Genomic DNA, 23,358 nt, shown 5'->3' on the forward strand with positions numbered 1-23,358 from the left:
GCCTAAGAAGACTTAACTGACCTTGGTAGACAGCAAGAGGCTAATTTTGATTAACACACGTCTCTATCTTGGACTTCAACACCCAGCAGAAAATTATGAACAAAAGATATATAAAACAGTGCCATAATAATAAGGTAGATATAAAAAGGGAATCCAATCACTGACCCCTTCTGCTAGTTTCCAGCTTTGGTAGCTAACTACTGTTATGGGTAAAAAAAAAAAATTTTAAAAAGATTGGGGTTTTTTGAAACAGGGTCTTACTCTGTAGTTCAGGGTGGACTTGAACTCATGTAGCCCAGGCTGGCCTCAAACTTGGGGTGATCCTTCTATCTCAGACCACTCAGTGCTGGGTTTGCAGGTGTGTGCCATCATACCCAGCTAAAAATCTTTAAATTGTTTAGCAAAATCAGCTAAAACTAACGACACTTATGACAAAATATCAGACTCCACCAAGAGTCTAGGAGGAGACTGAGTCAGTGGGTTACAATTGCTATTCTAGTCTCTTAGGGACAGTTTTTAGAACTGGCTTTTTTCCTAACCTGCGTCTCCATTCTTGTGCTCATATTTTGATTGTACATGCTCTAATGTCTAAAAAAATTGCTTTAAAACACAATTACAAAAACAAAAAGGGAAATGTGGTTATCTCTACATACACAATTAGATCTTGATTTCTTTACCTTTTTTTTTTGTTATCAGAATCTTCGTTTTGGTACAAGGGATCAAACTCACTACCTAGTGCTTGCCAGGTAGGTGCTTATGCTGCTGAGCTAAATGCCCAGTCCTTACCTTACACTTTTTAAACCCACTTGCAGAAAGTAAGTACCCTCCATCAGAACTTCATTGGTAAAAGGCCAAATCTGATTAGCACACCTAAGACTCAGGTCCTATAAAAGGATGTCCTAACAGAAAGTGGGATGGCCCAGTGCAGTTAATAGCACAGGGTCAAGGGTATGTTTATGTGTTAACAGACAATGGATGCCATTATGGCTGCCCTCCAGGAACATGCAATCATGAGACAGGAACACTTAGGCCTCATGGTGGAGATCTGACCCTTCAGTGTGAGCACTCTTAGAGATGGCCCTGGAGAGCCCAACACCATACAAGTACTGAGATCTGTGCAGGTTACAAAACCCATGACATGGGGACACTAAAAAAGATAACAGTAGGCTCCATGCTGGTGACATGACAGGGCCTCCCACAAACTCCTGAGAATATGTTTGTCGCTATGATGGACATGATAGCCTGTATGCTGTTTCAGCTGCTGCAGTTATAAAAACAAAAAGGGTGAAATGTTGGGGACCACAAATTATAATTGAGGCCAAGGCCCACAGGTCTTAATAGAGGCCTTAATGGGCCTATGATACTGTGAAGCTCAGAGCAAGACTGGGTCGGCATAAGATCACTGCCACCCTCTAAGTCATCCAGTGTTCTCTCTGACTATTGTGTGCGCCCAATAAATAGTGGCTAGCTCCAAGTGGCACTGTCTTTGCCATCCTGAGTCACTGACCTCCCAGCCCCCATGTCATGCATCACTAAATTTGTCTCTGTTTCTTATTGCATCCTTTTACCATACCACCCATCCCCAAGTAGCTGGGGATCTTGTCCAGCTCCTTGATAGGCTTAATAGTGCTTTTGGTGTTGGGATATTGTGTCCCTATCCCAGTATGACCTCAGGTCAGGTCCAGATGATCACAGATGAGATCAGGATGGTCTCAGGTAAGAGCAGTGATTTCTGGTGAAATGGAAAGTAACCAAAGGCAAGGCATCTTGAGCATTCTAGAGGTTGCTTGGGCTCTGGGACAAACAGAATAATAAACAAGTAAGTCTCTCAGTAAGGACAGTCACGCGACTCGGAATGAAATGCTCCACTAGTCCCCTCAGCTTGATGTTAAGGACTTTTAATGACAACCCATAGACAAAAAATAGGAATCTCAGCTGATGAAATATTGTTGTTTCATTTGGCCACAAACCCCATCCTTGCCCTATCCATATTCTGGCCAAAGTTCAAAATCGAATGAGGACTGGGTATATCAACTGTTGTTGATTGATTGTGTTAATATTATTTTTTTTTTGTCCTTTTTTTTTTTTGAGACAGGGTCTTGCCGCGCAATTCAGGCTGGCCTTGAGCTCACTTTGTAGCCAAGGCTGGTCTCGCACTCGCAACGATCCTCTTGCCTCAGTCTTCCGAGTGCTGGGATTACAGGTGTGAGCCACCACGCCTGGCGAATGTGTTAATATTAAAGACTGGAGTTTCAGGAGGAAATAGATTATGCCCTGTGTTTGCAGCAAGGGCCAGTCATCCTCTTCCCTCTAAGAAAATGAAAAAAACAAAACAAACAAACAAAAAAAAACAACTGAAGGATTTAAAAAAAAAGAGAGGATTCACTCTGGTTTCTCCTTCATGTGGGATTCTCTGAAATCTGTACCCTCAGCCAAAAACCCCAAACCCTGAATCAGTGGATCCAGCTCGACCAAAAATAGCATCAGCCAAAGGGGGCCAGCCCCTAGTCTAGTGGCCACCACCACACAAGCGAATAAAGACTGCCCTTATCCTTGGCTCAGGAAAAAAAAAATAAAGAAACACAACTCCTAGCACCCCAATAAAAACGGGGAGCCTACCATGCTATAGCATGAACACCAACCCAGAGTCACAATAAGAACCCATCGTTACAAATCTTAGCTAATTGGTAAATTTACTTTTGGCTTCCAATTTAAATTGGTATTTTAATTTAATTAATATGCTTAAAACATTTCTTGTACATTATAGATTCTTAAACTAGAACTACAGGATTAACTTGCTCTTTTCTCTGCTTTCTGCTGATGTTAGGATAAGAGTCCTGATTCAAGGTTACTTGAAAATCTGTTGGCAGTCAGTCAAGTTTAAAAATGTAGCAGTCTGAGACCAAAAAAAAAAAAAAAAAAAAAAGACTGGAGCCCCATCCTGGGAAGAACTCTTGGTCTTGATTGTCTTTCTGCCCTTGAGATAATTAAGATTTGGTTTTAGCATGCATGGGATCACTCTTCTGTCCTTCCTCCATTGCCCTACGCCTGAGAAATAACACAATTTATACCAGGATTTTGTCCAAGGAAATCCTCTGTGATTACTGGATTCCAGGACCAGGTTTCCAGAATGGTGAGTTTCCCTTTCATGGGACTCTTTCAGAGTAAAGCTGACCTTTACTTATCTCTGGGCCACATTCTAAAAAGTAATCAAATATAAAAAACTGGTCTAGATTTAATCTGCAGACTCAAAAACAAACGTAAAAGTTTTATCAGGCTTTTTATCCTTAGGCATAACTGGAAATTATCTTTCACTTCCTCCTCCCTTCAAGAATACTGCACTAGGGGCTGGGGATTTAGCTCAGCGGCAAAAGCGCCTGCCTTGCAAGCAGGCAGTTGTGAGTTTGATCCCCGGTACCAATAAAAAGGAAAAAGGCCAAAAAAAAAATAAAAAATGCTGCACTACAGAGCAGAGTAACTAGTTTTTGTGGCACAGATCAATTCATTGATAGAACAACAACAAAATAAAAACCCCAGGGACCCTTCTGAATTTAGTAAGTTCCAAACAGAACCTATTAAAAGGGAGCCATACCCCCAGTTCCAGGCAAGACACTATTCTCAGAGCTATGCTGAGGTTCTGAAAGCAGGAACCCTGCAGCTAAGTATCTGGTCCGAGGATCACAGGCCCTTGAGGAAGGGGCCAGGCGCACGGCAGGAGGGCTAAGCCAGCTCTGGTCACTTCCTTGCACCTCCAGTGCACTGGGTTAAGTCTGGGAGTTAAGTCTAGGGGATGCCTTACACTGGAGACCGAGAAGAGAATAGACAGGGCCACCAAACCCTTTTGTTTCTTTTCCTTTTAAAATGCATACTTAGCTCCAAAGAGTGTCACCTGGTCTCTTTCTACACCCAAACCTGGCCTAAGCACACACCGGAAGTGGGTAAAATTACCTTTAACAGTCTGTCCCTTTAGAAGGAACAGTTACTTGTGGCTATTAAAATAGCAGTTTTGGCTATCAGCTGGGGTTATCAAAGCCACAACAAAGCCTGCGTAGCTGGCTATGTCAATAAGATAAACCCTTCATTTTGAAAACGGTCTTTGCTTTCACCAGCATAAGAGGGGTTTTTCCTCTTCTGATTCTTTCTTTTTTGTAACAGGGATTGAACTCACGACCTCACACTTGTAAAGCAGGCACTTATGCCGCTGAGCTACCCCCGCCCCCACTGCTGATTCTTATCACAAGAGATTTCTCTTAAATGACATATAATAAAGTCCAACTACTTTATTATATCAACTTAAAATTGTAAAAGTGTTATTGTAGTTCGACTTCACCAAATACATCTGAGAGTGCACTCTAATTTAAATGTAATCATCTTGCTCGTTCCTGAACCCATCCTACTGGGAGGCAGATAAGTATATACTGACGGGTTGATTTATTCTGGACTCTTCCAGGAGCTGGGAAGTGGTGTTAATCACGTAGGAACAACAGGCGTGTCCAAATGGCAATTGAGGCTCTCAGGAAAGGAAATAAGAGACACGGGTGTTAAGGAAACAACCCACATTTTTAAAGGAACATTTTCTATTTTTCAAAATCAAGAACAAAGCAACAATCTGACAACACAGCAGAAAGGTACTTCACATAAAAAAGAAAGAAAGGTACTTAACACGTTTTTTTATTCCCCTACTTATTCTGTGCAGCCATCTCACGTTGGCACACACATTCCTGATGCATGTACCTCAGGAGAATTGAAGGATATAAATTTCACTTATTTCAGATGCAGGAAGCCCAGAGGAGGAGGCTAGAGGAGATTCACTGCCTTTGGGGGAACTGAAAAAAACTGGCTAAGGCTGGAGCTTGGAGAGCAAGGGAGGGTGTGGTGGGTGGGGACCAGTCACAGTGTGGTTCTTGCTAAAAGTGACTTTTCTAAGGGCAAAGGAACACACTGATGGGCTTTCAGCCCTAGCGGGAGCGAATCTCGTCAAATGCAAGCTCCTTGGCAGGCCGTGCCACAGTAGCATAGTCTCCTCACTGAGAACTGGTGGTTACTGGGTGCCCGTCCCATGGAAGACATTATACACACTTTCTCTTAAATTCTCAGGAACGTCCTGAAAAGTAATGTTAGTTTTGTCATTTTTTTAGCTGTAATTCTCAGAGCAATCAGATCTAAGGCTCCAGCAGATGAATTTGTTTACATTTACACAATTGATAAATCCCAATTAGAGCTGGAATTTGAACTCCTTACTGATTTCAAAACTAGGCCTTTGATCACTGTAACCTGCAGCCTCCAGAAAAGTATATTCCCTCCCCCCCCTGCAGTGCTGGAGCTTGAACCCAGGACTGGGCAAGTGCTCTACCACTGAGCTACACCCTCAGCCCTACCTCTGTTCTACTCAAAACTATTCCTTGTTTTCTGAGAAGGCGATTCATCCAACATTCACTGTAACTGGGAATGGCAGGTTATATAGAAAATTATACAGAAGCCAAAGCCTGAAGCTTGAAGAGAGGCAAGAACAGCACTGAGTTTGAAGGGACTCAAGGCCAGAGAGTGGTGAGAGCTGTCCCAGCACACCAGGTTGGAGGCAGAACAAAGACAATACAACTTGGAAGGGAGTGGTTGTTCTTGAGAGAGAGGGCAGCTTGTCCAAGTCGTGTGTCTGCCTATGGATCAAATAGGTGTTGCACAACAGCTCAAAAACAAGAAGGGGAACTGGGCTTTTGCACTGTTATATATCCCAGACCTTTTAAGTTTAATTTTATTTTATTGAGTCAAGGTCTTCCTGAGTTGCTCAGTCTGGCCTTGAACTTGTGATTCTACTGCCTCGGCCCCCAGAGTGCTGCTATCACAGGTGCGCACAACTATGCCTAGCCTGAATCGCCTTTCTTTACAGGATGGAGGCAGCCCTGGAGACTGACACTTTTTGGCTTTGTACCCAGGAAGGAAGTGAGGCTTTTCTTGGCTCTAGCTGGAGTCAGATTGGGTCCAAGCCTTAGCCATGAGCTGAATCAAGGGGACTCGAGCTGTTTTGATAACCCATCGCTGCATAATGAACCACCTTGTAATTCAGTGGTTTAAGACAAGAACCATTTTATTGTCTCTCACAATAATTCTGTGTTAACTGGGCTCAGCCTTGAGAGATTTTTTCTGCTGCATGTGGTGTCAGCTAAGGACACCTGGGGGCTTGTTTGAGCTGGAGCATCCAGGTAGATCACTCAGCTGGCGCTGTTGAGGGGCGCAGCTCCATCCTCTTCTACCTACCCTGTGTGTGGCCTGTGGTTTAGGCGTCTCCCATTACAGGGGTACGGTAGGTGTGGGGAAGTTGGTTTTCTAGAGGGAGGGCCTCAAAAGAGAGTATGCTAACAGGAAGGAAAAAGGAGCTGTTAGGTCTCTTAAAACTTGAGCTTGGGACTCCCAGAATATCACTTCTGATCAAAGCCAGTCACAGGGCCAGTCCATTCTCAAAGGAAGGGAAATAAGCTCTACCTTGTGATGGGAAGAATTGTTTAGGCCCATAGGTGGAAAGAGGTTCTCACAACAGAGTGATAGGATTGACCTGGCTGCTCAGATGGCCACAACACCCCGAGTTTCTCCTCCTCCTGCCAGGCTGACCCCAGTTCCTGTTCACTGGCTTACTTCTGTGTTCTCAGGACTGGGAACAGTGTCTTGAACATAGTAGGAGCTCAGCAAACATTTAATGAACTATGGTTAAATTTTTCTTTCTCGTATTGTTTGAATCACTGCATTAGTCAAATGTATTCCATTGTACCTTGGCAAGGTCTCGTACTTACTTACATCGATCCTGTTCATTTTTCCTCTCTCTGTATCTCTGTTTCTCTTTCATTTTTTACCTTACAGGGGATTCAACCCAGAGCCTTCATACTAAACTACATCTCCAGCCCTTTTAATGTTTTTTGTTCGTTCACTTGTTTTTAAATTTTCAGACAGAGGTTGCTAAGTTTTAGGTCACCCAGGATGGGCTCAAGCTTTAGATTATTCTACCCTCGGCCTCCCAGAGTGCTGGGATTACTGATGTGTGTCATGGTCCCCTGGCTACCTCCTTCCCTTTTTTGCTCTAGATTCAGAAGGAAATAATATGCTAACAGTTTCATGCTGGTCTCTCAAATGCCTTTCTGTTCCTGTAACTCACTCTGAAGCTCACCTACAGTCCTGGCTCACTCTGCTGCCTCCTAAGGAAACCCCAGCCTCACTCTGGGGCCTCTGCCTCTGGCCATCCTGCCCACCTCTTCTCTCTCTCTGTCTCTCTGTTGCTCTGTCTCTCTCTTCCTCTATCTCTACCCCTCTCTCCTTTGGGAGTATGAACTCACAACAGGTCTATGAACTTTTTTTTTTTTCCCAAGACATTTAGATCCAATTATGGACTTTTCTTACCCTAGGCCTTTGTTCAAATACTCCATGTCCCCCTGCAACAGTGGTGACAACCTGTAGCACGCATGCTGTACTGGGCACACAGAGCCCCGTCTGTAGGCACACGAGCCAAGTTACCCCAACAGCTGAGCTTCAGATCACAGCTGGTTTTTTGCAAACTAAAACCTAAGTGTTCAGGGTAATGTGCAGTGTTCACACTTTGCAGTTTGGACACAAGGTCTCTAAAAGGTTCGCCATTATTGTCCTAGACTTTGTCTTGTCTCCTGTAATACCTGGTAAGAGGTGCGGACCAGATATCACTGAAGCCCTCCTGGCTCTCTACCCATCCCGTCTCCTTCTTCCAGCAGACATCTGCCTCTCCACCACATGGTTCTGTTTCTGCTTTTATTCTTATTTCCTCATACTTTTTATTTTTATTTTATTTTATTTTTTACCGGTACCAGGGATCGAACTCAGGACCACGCGCTTGTAAGGCAGTGCCACCGAGCTAAATCTCCAGCCCCACTTCCTCATACTTTTGATAGTCAGCCTTGTACCTTACATCTTTTTGTACATGTTCCATCACCTTTACCAACTTGTCGGCCCTGGTATTTTTTTTAATGACATCAATCCTTTTCACTTAGAAACTCTTAAAGAGAAAAAAAAAAAACTCTTAAAGATATTTGTTGAAAGAATGAATGCATAAATGAATGAACGCCTGGTAATCATCCATGGTGAGGTTAAAACCTAAGTCATGTAAAATGAAGATGACTAAATTATGCTAAAGTCTCTGTCTGCTCTAAAATTTGACTGTAAAATATGGTGGGTGAGTTCTCTAGAAAAAGGAGAAAGAATAGGTTATTCCTACATATTAAGCCACAATGAACATATCCTGTAGAAGAAAGAATAAAAGCAGAGAAACAGGAAGAAATTCAGGAAATGATATTCTAAGGTAGTGAATTTCAAGAAGAAAAAACCGTTGACATACCCGGGGAAAACATGATGAAATTTGGGCCCTGAGATTTACAAGGGGAAGAACATTTATGAGCTGTTAGAGAGAAGGTTCCAGAGAGTTCTGTGGAATTAAGCCAGACCTTAAGGGATTAGGAGAGTCTGGCCAGTGAAGACGAGGAGGGGCTTTGACAGGATGACCATTTTCATAGTGGTCCTTAACATTATTAATATACAGTACAGTGGAACCTCAGTTTACAACCTTAGTTTTACAATTTTGGAGACGATGCCGTGGTTGTGTTTGTGTAGGAAGATGGCTGCAGTTGAGTTTGTCACCTGATGTGGAGTTTGTGAATGGAAACCCAATTTTGTTAAATTTTGTTTTAGAGCCGAATTGCTTATGAATGGAGGCATTCATATGAACTGAGGCATTATTGTATTATAAACTGATAACATTTTGTATACTTTGCCATGGTGGCATACAGACTTGACACAAATGGGTGTGAAAAACAACATTTCACAAGCAAACCCACAAATAACAGGTTAGAGTTAGCCTGCGCTGTCCCCTAGGACAGTGAGGAATCTCACTATTCTCAGCAAACGGCTGCCAGAGTTTTGCATACTTTTGCACAACTTCAAGATGAAATCATGAGCGCTCATCTGTCATTTTGTTATAGGAAAAATGTAAGTCCTGAACTGTTATGTAAAATATGCTGAGTTTGTGGTCCCATAACACTGGGGAAAAAAGTCATGAACCAAAGAAGGAAGTTAGGGGAGTTTTATTAGAAATAAGGAGAAGAATAGCTCCTGGATTCCCAGGAGGGGTTCTGAGTGAGTGGCCACCAAGACTCTTTGGTCAGGGTAATTTATATGGCAAAATCACAGTGTGGGAAAATGTGGATCAAACTGCAATCGACCAACAGGGTCACAAGTACAGTCCCTTAGCTAATATTGAGAAACGAGTCGTATAGCCAGGGTATGTGGAAAGAACAAAGGAATTCATGGAAAGGGAGGAGGATATGGGTCTAGATATTCTGGTTTCCAGTCTATGCCTAGTTGGGCCCACTAGTGCTAATAACAGTGTAATCTCAAGTTGCTGTTTATCTTGCAGGCCTGGCTATTGCTCCTCCATCCTGAGGCCTGGCTCTCTTAAGTTTTGTTTGCCTCCAGCCATAATTCTGGTGCCTGTATTCTTTTGTGCTGACTTCTTGGAGGCCCAACCCCTGACTGCATGTTAATATCTATTTAATTTAGCTATCTATAATAAAATGAGGTAACACCCCTACTACCACACCACGTTTGTTCAAACTTTTGGTTGTTATTAGCAATCACTATCTATTCACAAACTTCATACCTGTGGATTCACTCAAGTACAGATCAAAAATACTTGGAGAAACATTTTAACCTGTGCTGAACATATACAGGACTTTTTTCCTTCTCATTCATCTCCAAACAATAAAGTGTAACAACTACCTGCACATATTTTGTTATGTTAGCAATCTAGAGATTATTTAAAGTATACAGGCAGATATACACGGATTATGCAAATACTATGGCTTTTTTTTTGAGATAGGGTCTTGCTCTGTAGCTCATTGTATAGCCCAAGCTAGACTCGAACTCACAGTGATCTTCCTGCCTCAGCTTCCTGAGTATGGGCATGTGCCACCATGCCCAGCCATGATATTTTATATAAGACATTTTCATATCACCCATGGGGTTTTGCTATCTTCAGGGAGATTCTAAAACCAATTTCTTATGACTATAAAGGGTTTCCAGCCTAGGACACTATACTTGCTATCACTAAGTGGTACCTTGTCATGATGCCGTGCACTGGGACAAGAATAACCTGTTAATGGTGGGATGTATCATATCACTGAACTGAAGTTAAATAGATCACTGGATTCTAATGTAGGCCGTGCCTTTTTCTAGCTGTATTTTTTCAATTGTGCTGTTAAAACTTTCTAAATCTTAGTATGTCATATGCAAGACAGGCCTAGTGATATCTACCTCTTGGAATGTTGTGCAAGATAACCCTAGAAAGCAGGTATTTACACATTTCTAAACAACAGCAAAGATGAAAAAAATAATAAATTTTATTTATTTTGATACAAATTTTTTTATTTATTTGATACAAAGAAATAAGGCCTTTTGCAGTGTAAGAAAATGTGTGCAGTGGTATGTGTGATTCCTTGGTAAACAGAAGTTCGTAGACTGAGTATCACAATCTTTTTCAGTCCAGTCATTTTAGAACAAGAAGAGCCAAAGTTCTGTTTACTAAGAACCAAACTGTTCCAAGTGACAGCAGTGTTTAAAACATCAGGACAAGATGGAGATAAAAAGTGTAGATTGCTCCCAGAGACTGACTCCTGTTTCACATTTTTTTTAATCCCATAACTATCCCCACACATGCTTCAAGTTCAAATTTGTTTGGAATTAGCAGCAGCAGCAAGGTACCAAAACAAATCTGACTGGATTTATTCTGATAAAGATTTTGTTCCCATGGGCTTTCAAATATGACCTCTCTGGATTTACAAATTCTTCAAGTCTCTTTCAAAAGGAGCTTACTGTTCTTTTTTGTTGTTGTTGGTGTTGGTCTCTTTCGTTTTTATCGGTACCAGGGATCAAACTCACGACTGCTGGCTTGCAAGGCAGGCGCTTACACTACTGAGCTAAACCCCCAGCCCCAAGCTTACTGTTCTTAATAGCTATTTGCAAGTCAACCTGACAATCACTGTACAGTGATTTTCTAGTTTCCACAGGTGAGGGGAAGCATCCAAGATCCAAGAATCTTAGCTTAATCCTTGGGGGGGGGGGACGGGACATTAAAACACAAATGGATTAGGTGCAAGTTTTTAACTCTAGGACCTATATCTAGGAGCTAGATCATAATTACTCCACTAGAGGGCAACATTTACTAAAATAAACACTAAGGGTTATTGGTCACAGGAATTAGCACAGGGCTTCAGGAGTGAGTGGGTCTTGGATAGGTGTTTGGGCTCTGCCTCCTGGAGATTCTGAATCAGTAAAGGAATGGAGCACAAAATGGTGTTGGAATTAAAAAAAAAAACTCCAATTTTCGGGACCATTGATTCAAAGAGAAGTGAAAATAAGATTCTTTTTAAACTGACTTTTTTCTACCTCCTAAGCATAGGTCCTGCTGCAGTCTTTGTTGAACCTAAAAGTATATATGTCTTTTTTAATGCGGCAAAAGAGGGATTATTTTACACCAAGACCATGATCTTGGCTTTGATTAGTGGATGCTATTTTATTTTATTTCTTGCGAGGTATCTTACTATGTAGTTCAGGTTAGCCTGGACTCATTATGTGTAGCCCAGGCTGCCCTTGAATTCATAGTAGTCCTCTTGCCTCGGCCTCCCTGGTGCTGGGGATTACAGGCATGCACCACCACATCCAGCTAGTGGATGCTATTTAATGAGACTTCCAGAAGGTCATTTACTACCCATTTTCAGGTCTTTTATGTGGGCAGATCTACTTCAAAAGCACCCTGCAAAATATTTCCATTTCTGTGTTTATCAGTGATGTCAGATTTTACTTCACTGTAAATGAAAAGCTGTCTAAATAGGTACTGAGACAGGGGACAAGATTATGGGCAACACCCCCATAAGGAAAACCAATGCCAATCAAGAGAAGTACAATACCTGAAGCGTATGGCCTGGTGTCTTAGTTGCTTTTCCCATTGCTGAGACAAAATACCCAACATCCAAAGTTAAAGGAGGAAAGGTTTCTTTAGCTCACAGTCTGTAGAGGTTTCAGTCCATAATCAGCTGGCTCCAAGGCAGGGTGGTGTGGCAGACAGGCATTGAGAAGAGAAACAGTACATGGCAGGCAGAAGACAGCAAACCAACCAGAACAGCCACAGCTGTTTCTATCCATTACATTCTATCCAGGGTACTTAGGGTGGGTGGCACTCACATCCTTAATCCTAGTGCCCTTGATCCTAGCATTGCACCATGAATAATTGAGTGTCATACACTCTAGATCCAGCCACCTCTAAAGAAACCCCACCTATAACCACAGGAGACTTGCAGGGGGTGGGGGCATCTACATACAAGTGATAACATCTGGTTAAACCTAAGAGTAACCTCAGTGCTGCATAAGAAATTCTAAGATCATACAAACAGCGCAATTAAGGCCTGGACATTTGGTCCAACTGAACACAAGATAAATATACCTGCCTGGCTCAGGTTCCTCGGATGATTTTTGTTTGTCTCTAGGACCTTTAAAGTTGATTTATGAGTCAGATTGAGGTCAGCATTCCCCTTCACGTTTCATCTGCTGCATACACAGGGTCACAGTGACATTTGAATTGTTGGAGGGCTGCCAGAGTTTCGGCACAGTGAGTTTCCCTCTCAGACTTACTGTGTTTAAGAAAATACACCAGAGAAGGGATCTGAAAACTGTCTTTAACTATTTTCTACTTCTTTTTTAAACTCAGCCATGCAATCTGATAGGCCTTATTGTCAGCTTACAATCCTGACAGGTAATCATTAAAGAGCTCTTCCTTGCTGTGTGGCTACAGACTCCCCACTGGACATCTGGACACCACGCTCAGGTGTGTTGGGCTTCTGTCTGCCGATTTCTCTCTGCTAATCCCAAACCTCTCTGAGTGCAACTACACATTTGGGTAACTTTTCAAAATGTGTCTACAGCTTTCACAGTTCCCAAGACTTTGCCCTACTCTTAAACAAGTATGTGGGATCTCTTAGCTGTAAACCAGGAAATGGGGAATTCTCTGAGACTTGGTCTTCTGTGAGTATTTCTGTCTTTTGTAGTTGGGTAGGATTGACCCACAGTGCACTCCCCTGCTGCTTCTAGATTTTTTTCCTGGTTGTTTACTCTTTCTCTTGAACCCTGAAAAAATCTTAGGCAGCTATGTGAGCAAGTCAGGAAAAAATACAACATACAAGATACTTTTTTGTTTTGTTTTGAGACAGAGTCTCAAACTCATAGTGATCCAGTTGCCTCAGCCTCTGGAGTGCTGGGATTACCAGTGTATCCCATCACACCTGGCATGGATACCTTTCCATGTACTCCAAATCTTGTTTATTTATTGACAGGGTCTCATTATGTAGTTCAGGCTGGCCTTGAACTCTCAGGAGACCCTCCTGCCTCAGCCTCCCTACTGCTGGGATTACATGTCTTTTACCTTCCAATTTAGTGGACAGCGGCTTGAGATCCAGTGAGTGAACAGCTTCTGGGTTGTTTAATTCTGATTAATAGCCCTCAGCTCTGCCTACTCCAACAAGTTGTGACACATTGGTCATTTCAAGCTTCACGCGGTCACATGTATAAATGTCATAAAAACACACACGACTCAAGCAGCCCAAATAGTTTCCTTACAATTTTTGTTGGTGGTGACTTGGCTGTGGTTCATTCCGAGGGGGAACTGATGGCCTCTGGCCGTGATATGAGGATAATTCTTGAGAGCAAAGAAAGGGACGAAAGAGGATTTTCGTGTCAGACAAGGCACAGTTGGAGGACCCTCGGCTGGGAACTCTGCAACTGCCGCGCAGGCTTTCACGCGTGCTTGCTGGAAACCCGTCCGCTGCTGAGATGCTCGGGCAGGCTCCCCAGCGATCCTCGCCGAGGATTCCACCTCGGCGGGAAGGTGAAGAAGGGGCTCCTAGGCACCTGGAACCGCCCAGGTCCCGGCCTTTCTCTCAGTCAAGTCTGACTGAGGGTCCCGCGGCCCGGTTAGCTGAGCCTTCAGGGGGAGACAGGTTGTTGGTCTCTCTCAGCATGCAAACTTGATAGCAGAGTGCGCGTAGACTGCAGCGGAGGGCGGAGGACAGAAACATTCCCTGCTCGGCCCCGCCCCCAGCCCCGCCCAAGACCACGCCCCCAGGTCCCTCGGAGCCGCCCTCCCCGGCCTCCGCCCCATCCCAGGTTTGCCCCGCCCCTCAGCCCCGCCCCGACCGGAAGAAGCCGCGGCACTCGGCGCTTATAGGGCCTGGAATGGGGGTGCCACCGCCACCTAGTCATCCCTGCGTTCGTCCAATCTCTCCCGCGGCCGCGCAGTCGTCGCGGCGCCCCCGCCCAGTCCTCCGTCCGCACCGCCCCCGGAGCCGGCCGGTGGGGCAGGGAGCAGGGCCGAGTCCCCGCCATGCCGGTCCGGCGTCTGCTGCTGCTGCTGGCGCTGCTGCTGCCCGGCCCTGGGGTGAGTGACCGGTGACCGCAGCGCGGGGAGAGCCCGCGGCGGCCGGGTCACTCACGGCGGGGAGGTCGTGCGGTCGTCGGGACAGGATCAGAGCCGCGGCGCAGTGGCGGCCAGAGGTTGCGAGCCCTACTGAAGCCCGAGCCGGGCGTGGGAGGCGGTGGGGCCCCAGCGCCTTCCCGGTCCGAGTCGTGGCGGCGGCCGGCCACGCCAAGGCGTCTGCCACCACAGCGGCCTCCGAGCCAGCACGGCTGTCATGGGCAGCGGCTCCAGGGGTCGGGTGGACGCAACTTGGTGGTGCCTCCAGCAGGCCGGGGCCCGGCGCCGGCCGCCCCCCTACTGGATCCTCCACACAGGTGGGCTTGGGCTCAGCCTGACAGTGGTCTCTGATCGAGGGGACGGGATGACATGACTTTCGAATCCTTGTTTAAACTTTAAAAATGCGACTCTGGGAAGCGAATTTATCAGGAAATGGTAGGTAAGTAAGCATTTTTACCGAAAGACCATGTTCTGCTTACCTGCCCCGCAGGTTCCTTGGTATTGGGAGGCGAGAGGCTTCCTTGCACAAAGGCATCGTGAAGCAAATTGAACTGTGGCAATTAGACTCTTTTAAGACCCAGGTGGGCCAGCAGTGAAGCCGCTTGAAAACTTTAAAATGAGAAACTTATCTCCTCACCTGAGATCACCGTGGGGCCGTCAGAAACGTCTTTTTTTAAATCTTTTTTTCTTGGTCTTTTTGAGATTCGGTTTCCCTATGCAGTTCAGGTTGCCCTTAAACTCACTCCTAAGCCCAGGCTGGCCTCGAACTCGCGGCAGTCCTCCAATGTCAGTCTCGGGATTGCTGGGATGACAGGAATGCGCCACCATGTCCAGTCTTATTATCTTTTTCTGGAGAAGGGAGGAATGATAGTGTCCGGTTTACATTGTTTATTTAACTGTTTATGACCTTTGCTCAGGTTGTGGGTTTGGGCACTGAGGACATTTTGTGGGCAGACTTGGTTTTTATCTTCTGGTTGGATGAAGTGAATGCTTTCTTGAAAAACACGTATTGTTCAGGATGTGGGTCTGGCACATTTGTGCAGGTTGTGTTTAATGACCTCTTTAAAAGGTACTGTGTTCTCTTTAATATGGCATATCGTGTACCAGCTGTCCAGGTGGAGAAGTGACATGTGGACTTTCAGGCCAGCCACAGCATGAACTCTTGGAACTCTAAAGCATTTCAGGGAAACGGTTGTCAATGATGTTAGAGTAACAAGAATCTGGAATCCAATGAAGTTGTAAATAAGGTCACCTTTTGTAGGAGGAGGTGGTTGAGATGCGTTTTGCTATGTAACTCAGGCTGGCCTTGAACTTAGCAGTCCTTTCTCCGTCTCCCAAGTGCTGGGTTTACAAGCATGTGCCACTATGCCAGGCTGAACTCAGGTTTTTTATTGAAAAGGAAAATTTGTGAACATTTTCTTTATGATAGAACCTCGGGATGTTAAATTTTTTTTTAAATTAAAAGAAAGCCACTTTTATAGCTGGGTTCAGGTTTTGAACTTGAACACTTTACCTTGGAATTTTTAAACTCCTGCCTGGCATCTGTTGACCAATAAGGAGTGTAAACAGTGGCCAAACATTTGACATGAAGTTGGTCATTTCATGTTGTCAAGTGCCAAGGTGTATGTGCATTCTCCTCCCCACATCTTTGTATTTGCTATTCTTGTGTTGGATTCTAGTGTTTTAGTTATTGAGTAACTTAGACTAAGGAGCCAAAAATAACTATTTAGCTTAGTTAGGACTATAGTTTCAGCTCATGTAAATATTTCCAAATTGTATTTAGAAATTCAGACTTCTTAGAATTCATGGTAAAATATTCCAGACCCTTATCAAAAGGTCATGTTTTACTGCAAATGCTTTTAGGTGAAAGGTCAAAAATTTACTTGCAGATTTTTCTCCCAGTAAAAGTTTTGAGCCCCAAACAAAGCAAGAATTATTATTGTAAAATTCTCGGTGAAATTTGTGGCAAAGTTGGCATGTACAGTAGGCATTAATACTGTTGTACAGAATACAGTGACTGTGAAATTAGACATTCCAAAGTTCTAACAGGTTGCTTGCTAGCTATGCCCCTAGGAAAGTTATTGTACTTTATAGGGACTCTGTTTCCTGATATGTGAAATAGAGCAGCTAACACATGAAGGTAGCCACTTTGTACATAATACATAATAAATGTAAATTCTTTACCTCCTTGGCAAAGTACCATAGTTACTCTTAAGTTATTATTTTTAATGCGTTTGCAATATTTGGATGATATTTCTTTTTGATTGGTGATGTGACTTTGATTTTCTTTCAGTGTATGAGCCTTGAGACTGCCAGATCCAAAATACAATTAACATCAGTGTTGTTGAGCACTCAAGGCTGTCTGTTTTTCTTGTTTATTTTTTTACCTGAAACAGGATCTCAGGCTGGCTGTGAACTCACTAGGTAGCCCAGGCTGGCCTCAAAACTGTGGGGAATCTCAGCAGAGTGGCATATGCCTGCAATCCCAGCTTTTAGGAAGCGGAGACCCGGGAATCAATTGAGGTTCAAGGCCATCCTGGGGAGTTCAAAGCCAGCCTAAACTAGGCAGTAAAACCTGTGTTCAAAAATCAGGAAAAAGAAAAACTGTGGGGGAATCTTCTGCCTTACCCTCCCAAGTGCTGGGATTACAGGTATGTGCTACCATACCTGGCAAGGCTGTCTTTTGTTACTTGTCTTTTAGTCAGGCTGGAGTTTTTCCTTTTTTCATAGACTCATTTTAGTGTTGGTTGGTGTTACATCATCACTGTCAGTAGCTCTCATTTTATGGTGTTTAGATGCTGCTTCTCTCAATTTGCCAAAATGATCTGTAGCATGTAAGGTCAAATAAATTTTTAGCTGAAATATATCAAGTATACTTAGCAAGAATGGGTTAGCTTAATGCAGGAGGAGGAAAGAAGTCGCTGAGAACTGAGGACCTGTGTGTATAAAAGCATACTGTACATCTGAGAGATGAGTCTTCATTAAACGTGTCCTTGGCAGGGAATGTAGCTCGGGGGCACAGCACAAGGTCCTGAGTTTGATTCCTGGTACCAAAAACAAAAATAAAAATAAATATGTCCTTGATTATCATTTATCGTTATCACCTGCACGAATCACCTGCATTTATACTATTTCTATTGAAACTATGAGTAGAATGTTTCATTAAGGTTGGTGTAGGATTGCTGATTGTGAATTTAAACAGTTGTGCACATGTGTGTTTCATTAACTCACCTGCTCCACGCAGCTTTTTGCAGTAGTATTGCTTTGCAGAGCTCAAGAGATAATGTGTTAGGGAGTTATTCTTGAGAAAATTAAATGATAGACTGTGTTTCTGAATATAAGTCCAGCGAGCTACGTGAAAGTTTCTTCACTTGACTGTAGCATAGTTCTACCGCCTGTGGACCTGGGAGATGTTGTTACTTGCTTACCTAAGGTTTTGTACTCCATTTCTTAGGATGACCAATCACTGGATAACTATTTCATTTTCATTGGAAACCTCTTTAGTTTTAAGATCCAAGATAACTATATGTTGAGTATGTTGTGTATTTTATAATGGTCAAATGTTCTCCCTAAAGAGATGATACAGGGGGGAAAAGCATAATGTGTTATTGTAATGGATTCCGTCTTTATTATTTTCAAATAACTCAGGGGCCTGTAACCTAGCAATATGATTAAACTATGATGTTGGCTTAAAAACTAGGCACGGTGAATCATAGTCCGTGATTAATAAATATGCAGGGTGGATATATTTTCTCAGCAGCTGAGAATTGTTTCCTCTCTTTATCTTTACCCATATTCCATCTTTGGTTTCAGAGCCACACATTGGAGAGGTGTTCAGTCACTATTTTTTTGTTTTTTGTTTTATTTTGTTTTTTCATAAATGTCCACCTATTCAGTTATGTTTTATTTTTGAGACAGGATCTTGCTATGTAGCTCAGGCTGGCCTCAAACCTGATACAGTTGTCCTGCTTCAGCCTCCCTGTGCTTAGATTACAGGTGTGCACCACCATGCCCAGCTTGGAGAGATGTTCAAATGAGGGCAATAGACCAGATACAGTTGGAAAAATAGAATTAATAATAATAATAATAATAATCAGAATTCCCTTGCTTGCATTCCATTTTAAGAATGTAGTTAGTTTTAAACAGTCTCTGTATCACTTTTGATTATCTTACTGTTTTTGTTGATGTACCAGCGTACAGCAAATACAGTGGTGTGTGTGCTGTGTATTTTTCATAGAATGTTTCCTATAACTTGCTGGGAAATGTTTTGAGTGTGCCATACATTTGTCACTATAGTAGTGCCTTAGTAAGTCATCACTCAAGCAAAAAGCATCTGAGCTTGTGACTCACCCACAGGTTGGGGAGTGTAAGTGATCAGGGCTGATATGGCAGTGAGCATGCTTTGCCTAGCTGCTGTCCTGCTGGCCTGGGGTCATTGTAATACTGTGTTATAAGGAAAAATGTGTCTCCTTTGTCTTTTTTCAGGTTTTTTTTTTTTTTTTTTTTTTGTGTGTGTGTGTTTTCTGTATGATGAGTTTTTTTTAATAACTCAAAATAATTATATTTGTAGAAAAGTCAGAAAGGACAGGTAAACTTAAATTAAAAAAAACCTCCGATAATCCTATACCCAAACATTACCACTCTTAACATTTTCAACAGTTGTAAGAAGGTATAATTCAGTTATTATGATTAACACATTTAAAGCATGTAGTTCAATGGGTTTTGGTCTATTTACACAGGATTGTACCTCATTACCCAGTTTCTGTTCTGTAGTACTAGGGCCTCAAACCCAGGCACAAGGCAAGGGCTCCACCACTGACCTCATCCCCCCCACAATCAGTTTTAGAATATTTTCATCATAATCAAAAGAAATTTCCCTTTTACTGGCTGTTACTCTCCTTTTCTCTCCAAGCCTCCTACTTGTGACTCCTCAACTTTCTTTGTACATTTATTTATTCTGTACGTTTCATATAAATGAGTATATGGTCTTTTGTAACTGGCTTCTTTGAGCTAGCATCATATTCTTAAGCTCATTCATGTTGTAACAATTCTGTTTTGCTTTTTGAGACAGGATCTCACTTTGTAGTTCAGGCTGACCTTGAACTCACTGTGTAGCCATGAACATGGCTGTCCTCCTGCTTCAGCCTCCCGAGTGCTGGGATTCCAGGTGTGTGCTTCACACCGGCCATGTTGTAGCAATTACCCGTATTTCTTCCCTTTTTATTGCTCAGCACTATTCCATTATATACTGCTCTTTCTCTCTCTCTCTCTCTTTCTTTCTTTTTTTGTAGACAGGGTCTCACTGTATAGCCCAGAATGACCTCAAACTCCCAGCAATCCTTCTGCCTCAGCCTCCTAAGTGCTGGGATAGTAGGCATGCACCACCATATCTGGCATATACAACATTTTGTTTATCTTTTTACCAGTTAATGGCTATTTGGTTATTTGTCCTTTTGGATATTATGAATAGTGTTCCTATAAACATTTATGCATGTGTTTTTGAATGGACACATATATACATATATATATATATATGTATTTTTTTTATTTAAAGAGAGAAGAAAAAAAGGACATAAAAAAACAATGTGGTAAAAGGGTACAAATAATACAGTGTTTTTAGAAAAAAATATATACAGTATGAAATCACCAGTTAATAGGTTACATATTATCTTCCCAGAAGTTGTCCATATCACTAAATTAAAGCATATAAAGTGAACATTCATACAGTGAAATTGGAGACAGTTCCGTTCAATGATCCAACAAAAGCTCAGTTATATGGTTTTTCATCCTACACACTCGGATGTACCTGCAATTATATCCCATAGTCCATCTTACTTTCCTCTCTTTTTTACAATAACAATTAGACTTTTAGGGTTTTATTACTCTCATGGTTCTTACTACTTTTTTGAAGAGAATAAAACCAAATGTGACTAAGCAAAACAGAGTCAGTTAGAACAGAAGGGTGGGCATAGCACGTGATGCAAAAATAGAATACTAGGTGATCAAAAAATATGGAACGCTTCACGAATTTGCGTGTCATCCTTGCGCAGGGGCCTTGCTAATCTTCTCTCTATCGTTCCAATTTTAGTATATATGCTGCCGAAGCGAGCACGGACATATATTTTTAAAAATTTTTTTGGCTTTTTGAGACAGGGTTTCACATGCTGTTCTTGAACTCACTTTGTAGACTAGGCTGGCCTCAAACTCCCAGTGATCCTCCTGCCTCAGCCTCCTGAGTACTGGGATGACAGGCGTGTAATGCAGCCTTACATTTTTCTTGAGAATGATGCTGCTGGATCAGTATCTAGGAATGGGACTCTGGGGTCATATGGCCGCTCATGTTAGACCTTTTAAAGGACTGGTGTTCTGTTTTATATTCTATCCTGTGGCACAGGAGAGTTCTGGTTTCTCTGCAGCTCTATGCACACTTCCTATCTTTTTTATTATAGCTACTCTAGCACTTATTCAGTGGTAACTCATGGTTTTGATTTGCATTTCCCTGATGGCAATCTGTTAACATCTTGACATACATCTTTACAGACATTTTTTTCTCTGCATATATTTACATAAATATTTTTCTTCCCTAAAGTGAAGCACATGGATCTTTCTGTCAGTAAATTTAGTTCTTTAATATCATTCTTATTGTCCTTGAATTGATATACCATGCATAATTTTACCACTCAACCATTTAGATATTGAAGCTGTTTAAAATTTTTATTGTTATGAATGATATAATGAATTTTGTTGTTGCTAACTCTTAAATGTATATTAACTGCTTAACTATTTGCTTGAAATAAGCTCCTAGAACTAAATTTGCTGATTTTGTGTACCCTTCTACAGCCACATTGTGAACCCTCAAGCAGTCTTGGATGTTTTGTTTTTTGTTTTTACTTATTTATTTTTTGAAACAGGGTCTTGTTACATAGTCCAGGCTTGCCTTGAAGTACGCTGTCCAGGCTGGCTTTGAACTTGTGATAGTCCTATCTCAGCCTCTCAAGTGCTGGGATTACAGGCATGCATCACCACGCCTGGCGATGGTAACAATTTTAAAGTAATTCACCTTTCTTTCTTTCTTTTAAGCAGTGTGGATTTTAAATTAGGTGAAAATGGAATGTTTAGATGTATATTTATTTTTATGAGACTGGGAACTGAACCCAGGACCTTCACACTGAGCTATATCCCCAGTCCTTTTTCCTCTTCCTCTTCCCCTTCTTCTTCTTTTCTCCTCCTCCTCCTCTTTCTTCTCCTCCTTCTACCCCCTCCTTCTTCCTCTTTTATTTTTTAATTTTGAGAAAGGATCTTGTTAATTGTTCAAACTGGATTCAAACTCACAGTCCTCCTGCCTCAGTCTCCCAGAGTGCTAGGATTACAGATGTGTGCCACACACTGGCATAGATTTTATATTTTAAAGATGTAAATAACACAGCAGTGTTTTAGTGATACCCTATGTAACTAAGAGCTATGGGAAAGATGATTTATTTTGGTTTGTAAAGTAACTATTTTGCAGCGTCATTTGGTCTGTGGTGGTTTCAGATCAGCTTTCTAGCAGATGTGGTCCCCATGTACCCTGAAGTACCTTGGGCTAATTCTGTGACTTTGGTTTTGAAGGCAGCCTGTCTACTACAGATAAGAGTTTTCCTATGTGGGTTGCGAGGCCATTTAAAGTTTTGCCTCAGGATTGTTCATAAATCAGGAGTTGATATTCTTGTCCCTTTTAGAGGCTGCAGTTCCTAAACTGTGGTGATAAACAGTGCATTTAGTGTTGTTTTGCTTTTCTTACAAACATACTTGGCCTTATTAATTCAAAACAGTGTGTCATTTGCAAAATAACCACCCTTCAAAGTCTATTAACATGTTATATAAAAGCAATCCTTTTAAAAACGTTTTAGTTATATCATTTAATAGCTTATCTAATTCATTTAATATTCAACTTTAATACAGAAAGGAACCTTTTAAAATCAACATATGTTTATTCTGTTTTTTTTTTTTTTTGTCTTTTGTCTTTTTGAGACAGGGTCTCACTATGAATTAAGGCTGGCCTTGAGCTCATTTTGTAGCGCTGGCTGGTCATGAACTTGCAACAATCCTCCTGCCTCAGCCTCCTGAGTGCTGGGATTACAGGCATGCACCACCACGCCTAACGTATTTATTAATCCAGTGAAGAACTAAACATTACCCAATTCCTTCCAGCCTTCACTTTAATACAACTTTTACATACATGAGCTACAATATGGTTTTGACCACTGTTATGCAGTTTGATAATATAGTTTAGTTGATTTTTTGCTTGTTGGTTAAAGTGAAATCCATCCTCAGACGAACAGCCCATTTAGGAAATTCAAAAAGTATATTCTTTGAATGGAGTTTCCAAAATATTCCAGAAATGTTTTGAGGTGTAAAAGCATCTGTGAATAGATGTTTAGCTTTCAAGGGGCACTGGAATTAGATATATTTAGACTGCTAGATGGGATCTTGACTGTTTAGTCCAGTAAGTCTCAGTTTTCCCCACTCAGCTGTACGTAAGAAATATAACATGTTCCTCAGTGATGTGGGAACGCACTGGAGCCTTGGAGAGTGACGTTCAGGAATATACCTTCCTCTCTCAAGTTGAAACCCTAGCCTGTTAAAGTCTAGAGCAAACAGCTGAAGCTGAGGCCAGACAGGGCTGATGATCTATCCAAGGTCATGTCTGAGTGGTGGAATGGAAGTCTGGACCTAACCTTCCTGCTTGCCTCCAGAGAACAGGCCCATCAGTGCTTAGATTCTGCTACATTCGTGAGAACAGGTCAGTTGCACCGCAAGGAACAGACCAAGACGGTTGTCACAAGGCTTGG

General features: G+C 42.3%; 1 protein-coding gene, 1 long non-coding RNA gene and 1 other non-coding gene across 3 annotated transcripts in view; 1 reads left to right on the plus strand and 2 right to left on the minus strand.

The window, feature by feature from the left end:
- Positions 1-1,882: 1,882 nt before the first annotated feature.
- LOC134474388 (uncharacterized) lies at positions 1,883-15,356 on the minus strand. The gene is made up of 4 exons (XR_010045230.1): positions 15,165-15,356; positions 15,007-15,078; positions 11,973-14,103; positions 1,883-2,310 (listed from the first exon to the last, which is right to left on the minus strand). It is a non-coding gene; the product is annotated as an uncharacterized LOC134474388 (long non-coding RNA).
- The window catches only part of Ern1 (endoplasmic reticulum to nucleus signaling 1), an 81,163-nt gene continuing 72,060 nt past the window's right edge, over positions 14,256-23,358 (plus strand). Inside the window, exon 1 of the mRNA XM_013148383.3 lies at positions 14,256-14,491. Within this exon, the coding sequence (XP_013003837.1) occupies positions 14,438-14,491 (54 nt within the window). The 5' untranslated portion in view covers positions 14,256-14,437. The remainder of the gene's footprint in view (positions 14,492-23,358) is intronic.
- On the minus strand, positions 20,533-20,639 carry LOC111755654 (U6 spliceosomal RNA). Its single transcript, XR_002790208.1, has one exon. It is a non-coding gene; the product is annotated as a U6 spliceosomal RNA (small nuclear RNA).

Source organism: Cavia porcellus, unplaced genomic scaffold (assembly GCF_034190915.1).
Source record: "Cavia porcellus strain 051 isolate PalLab524CR breed Dunkin Hartley unplaced genomic scaffold, mCavPor4.1 scaffold_32, whole genome shotgun sequence".
In the NCBI taxonomy this organism is placed as follows: domain Eukaryota; kingdom Metazoa; phylum Chordata; class Mammalia; order Rodentia; family Caviidae; genus Cavia; species Cavia porcellus.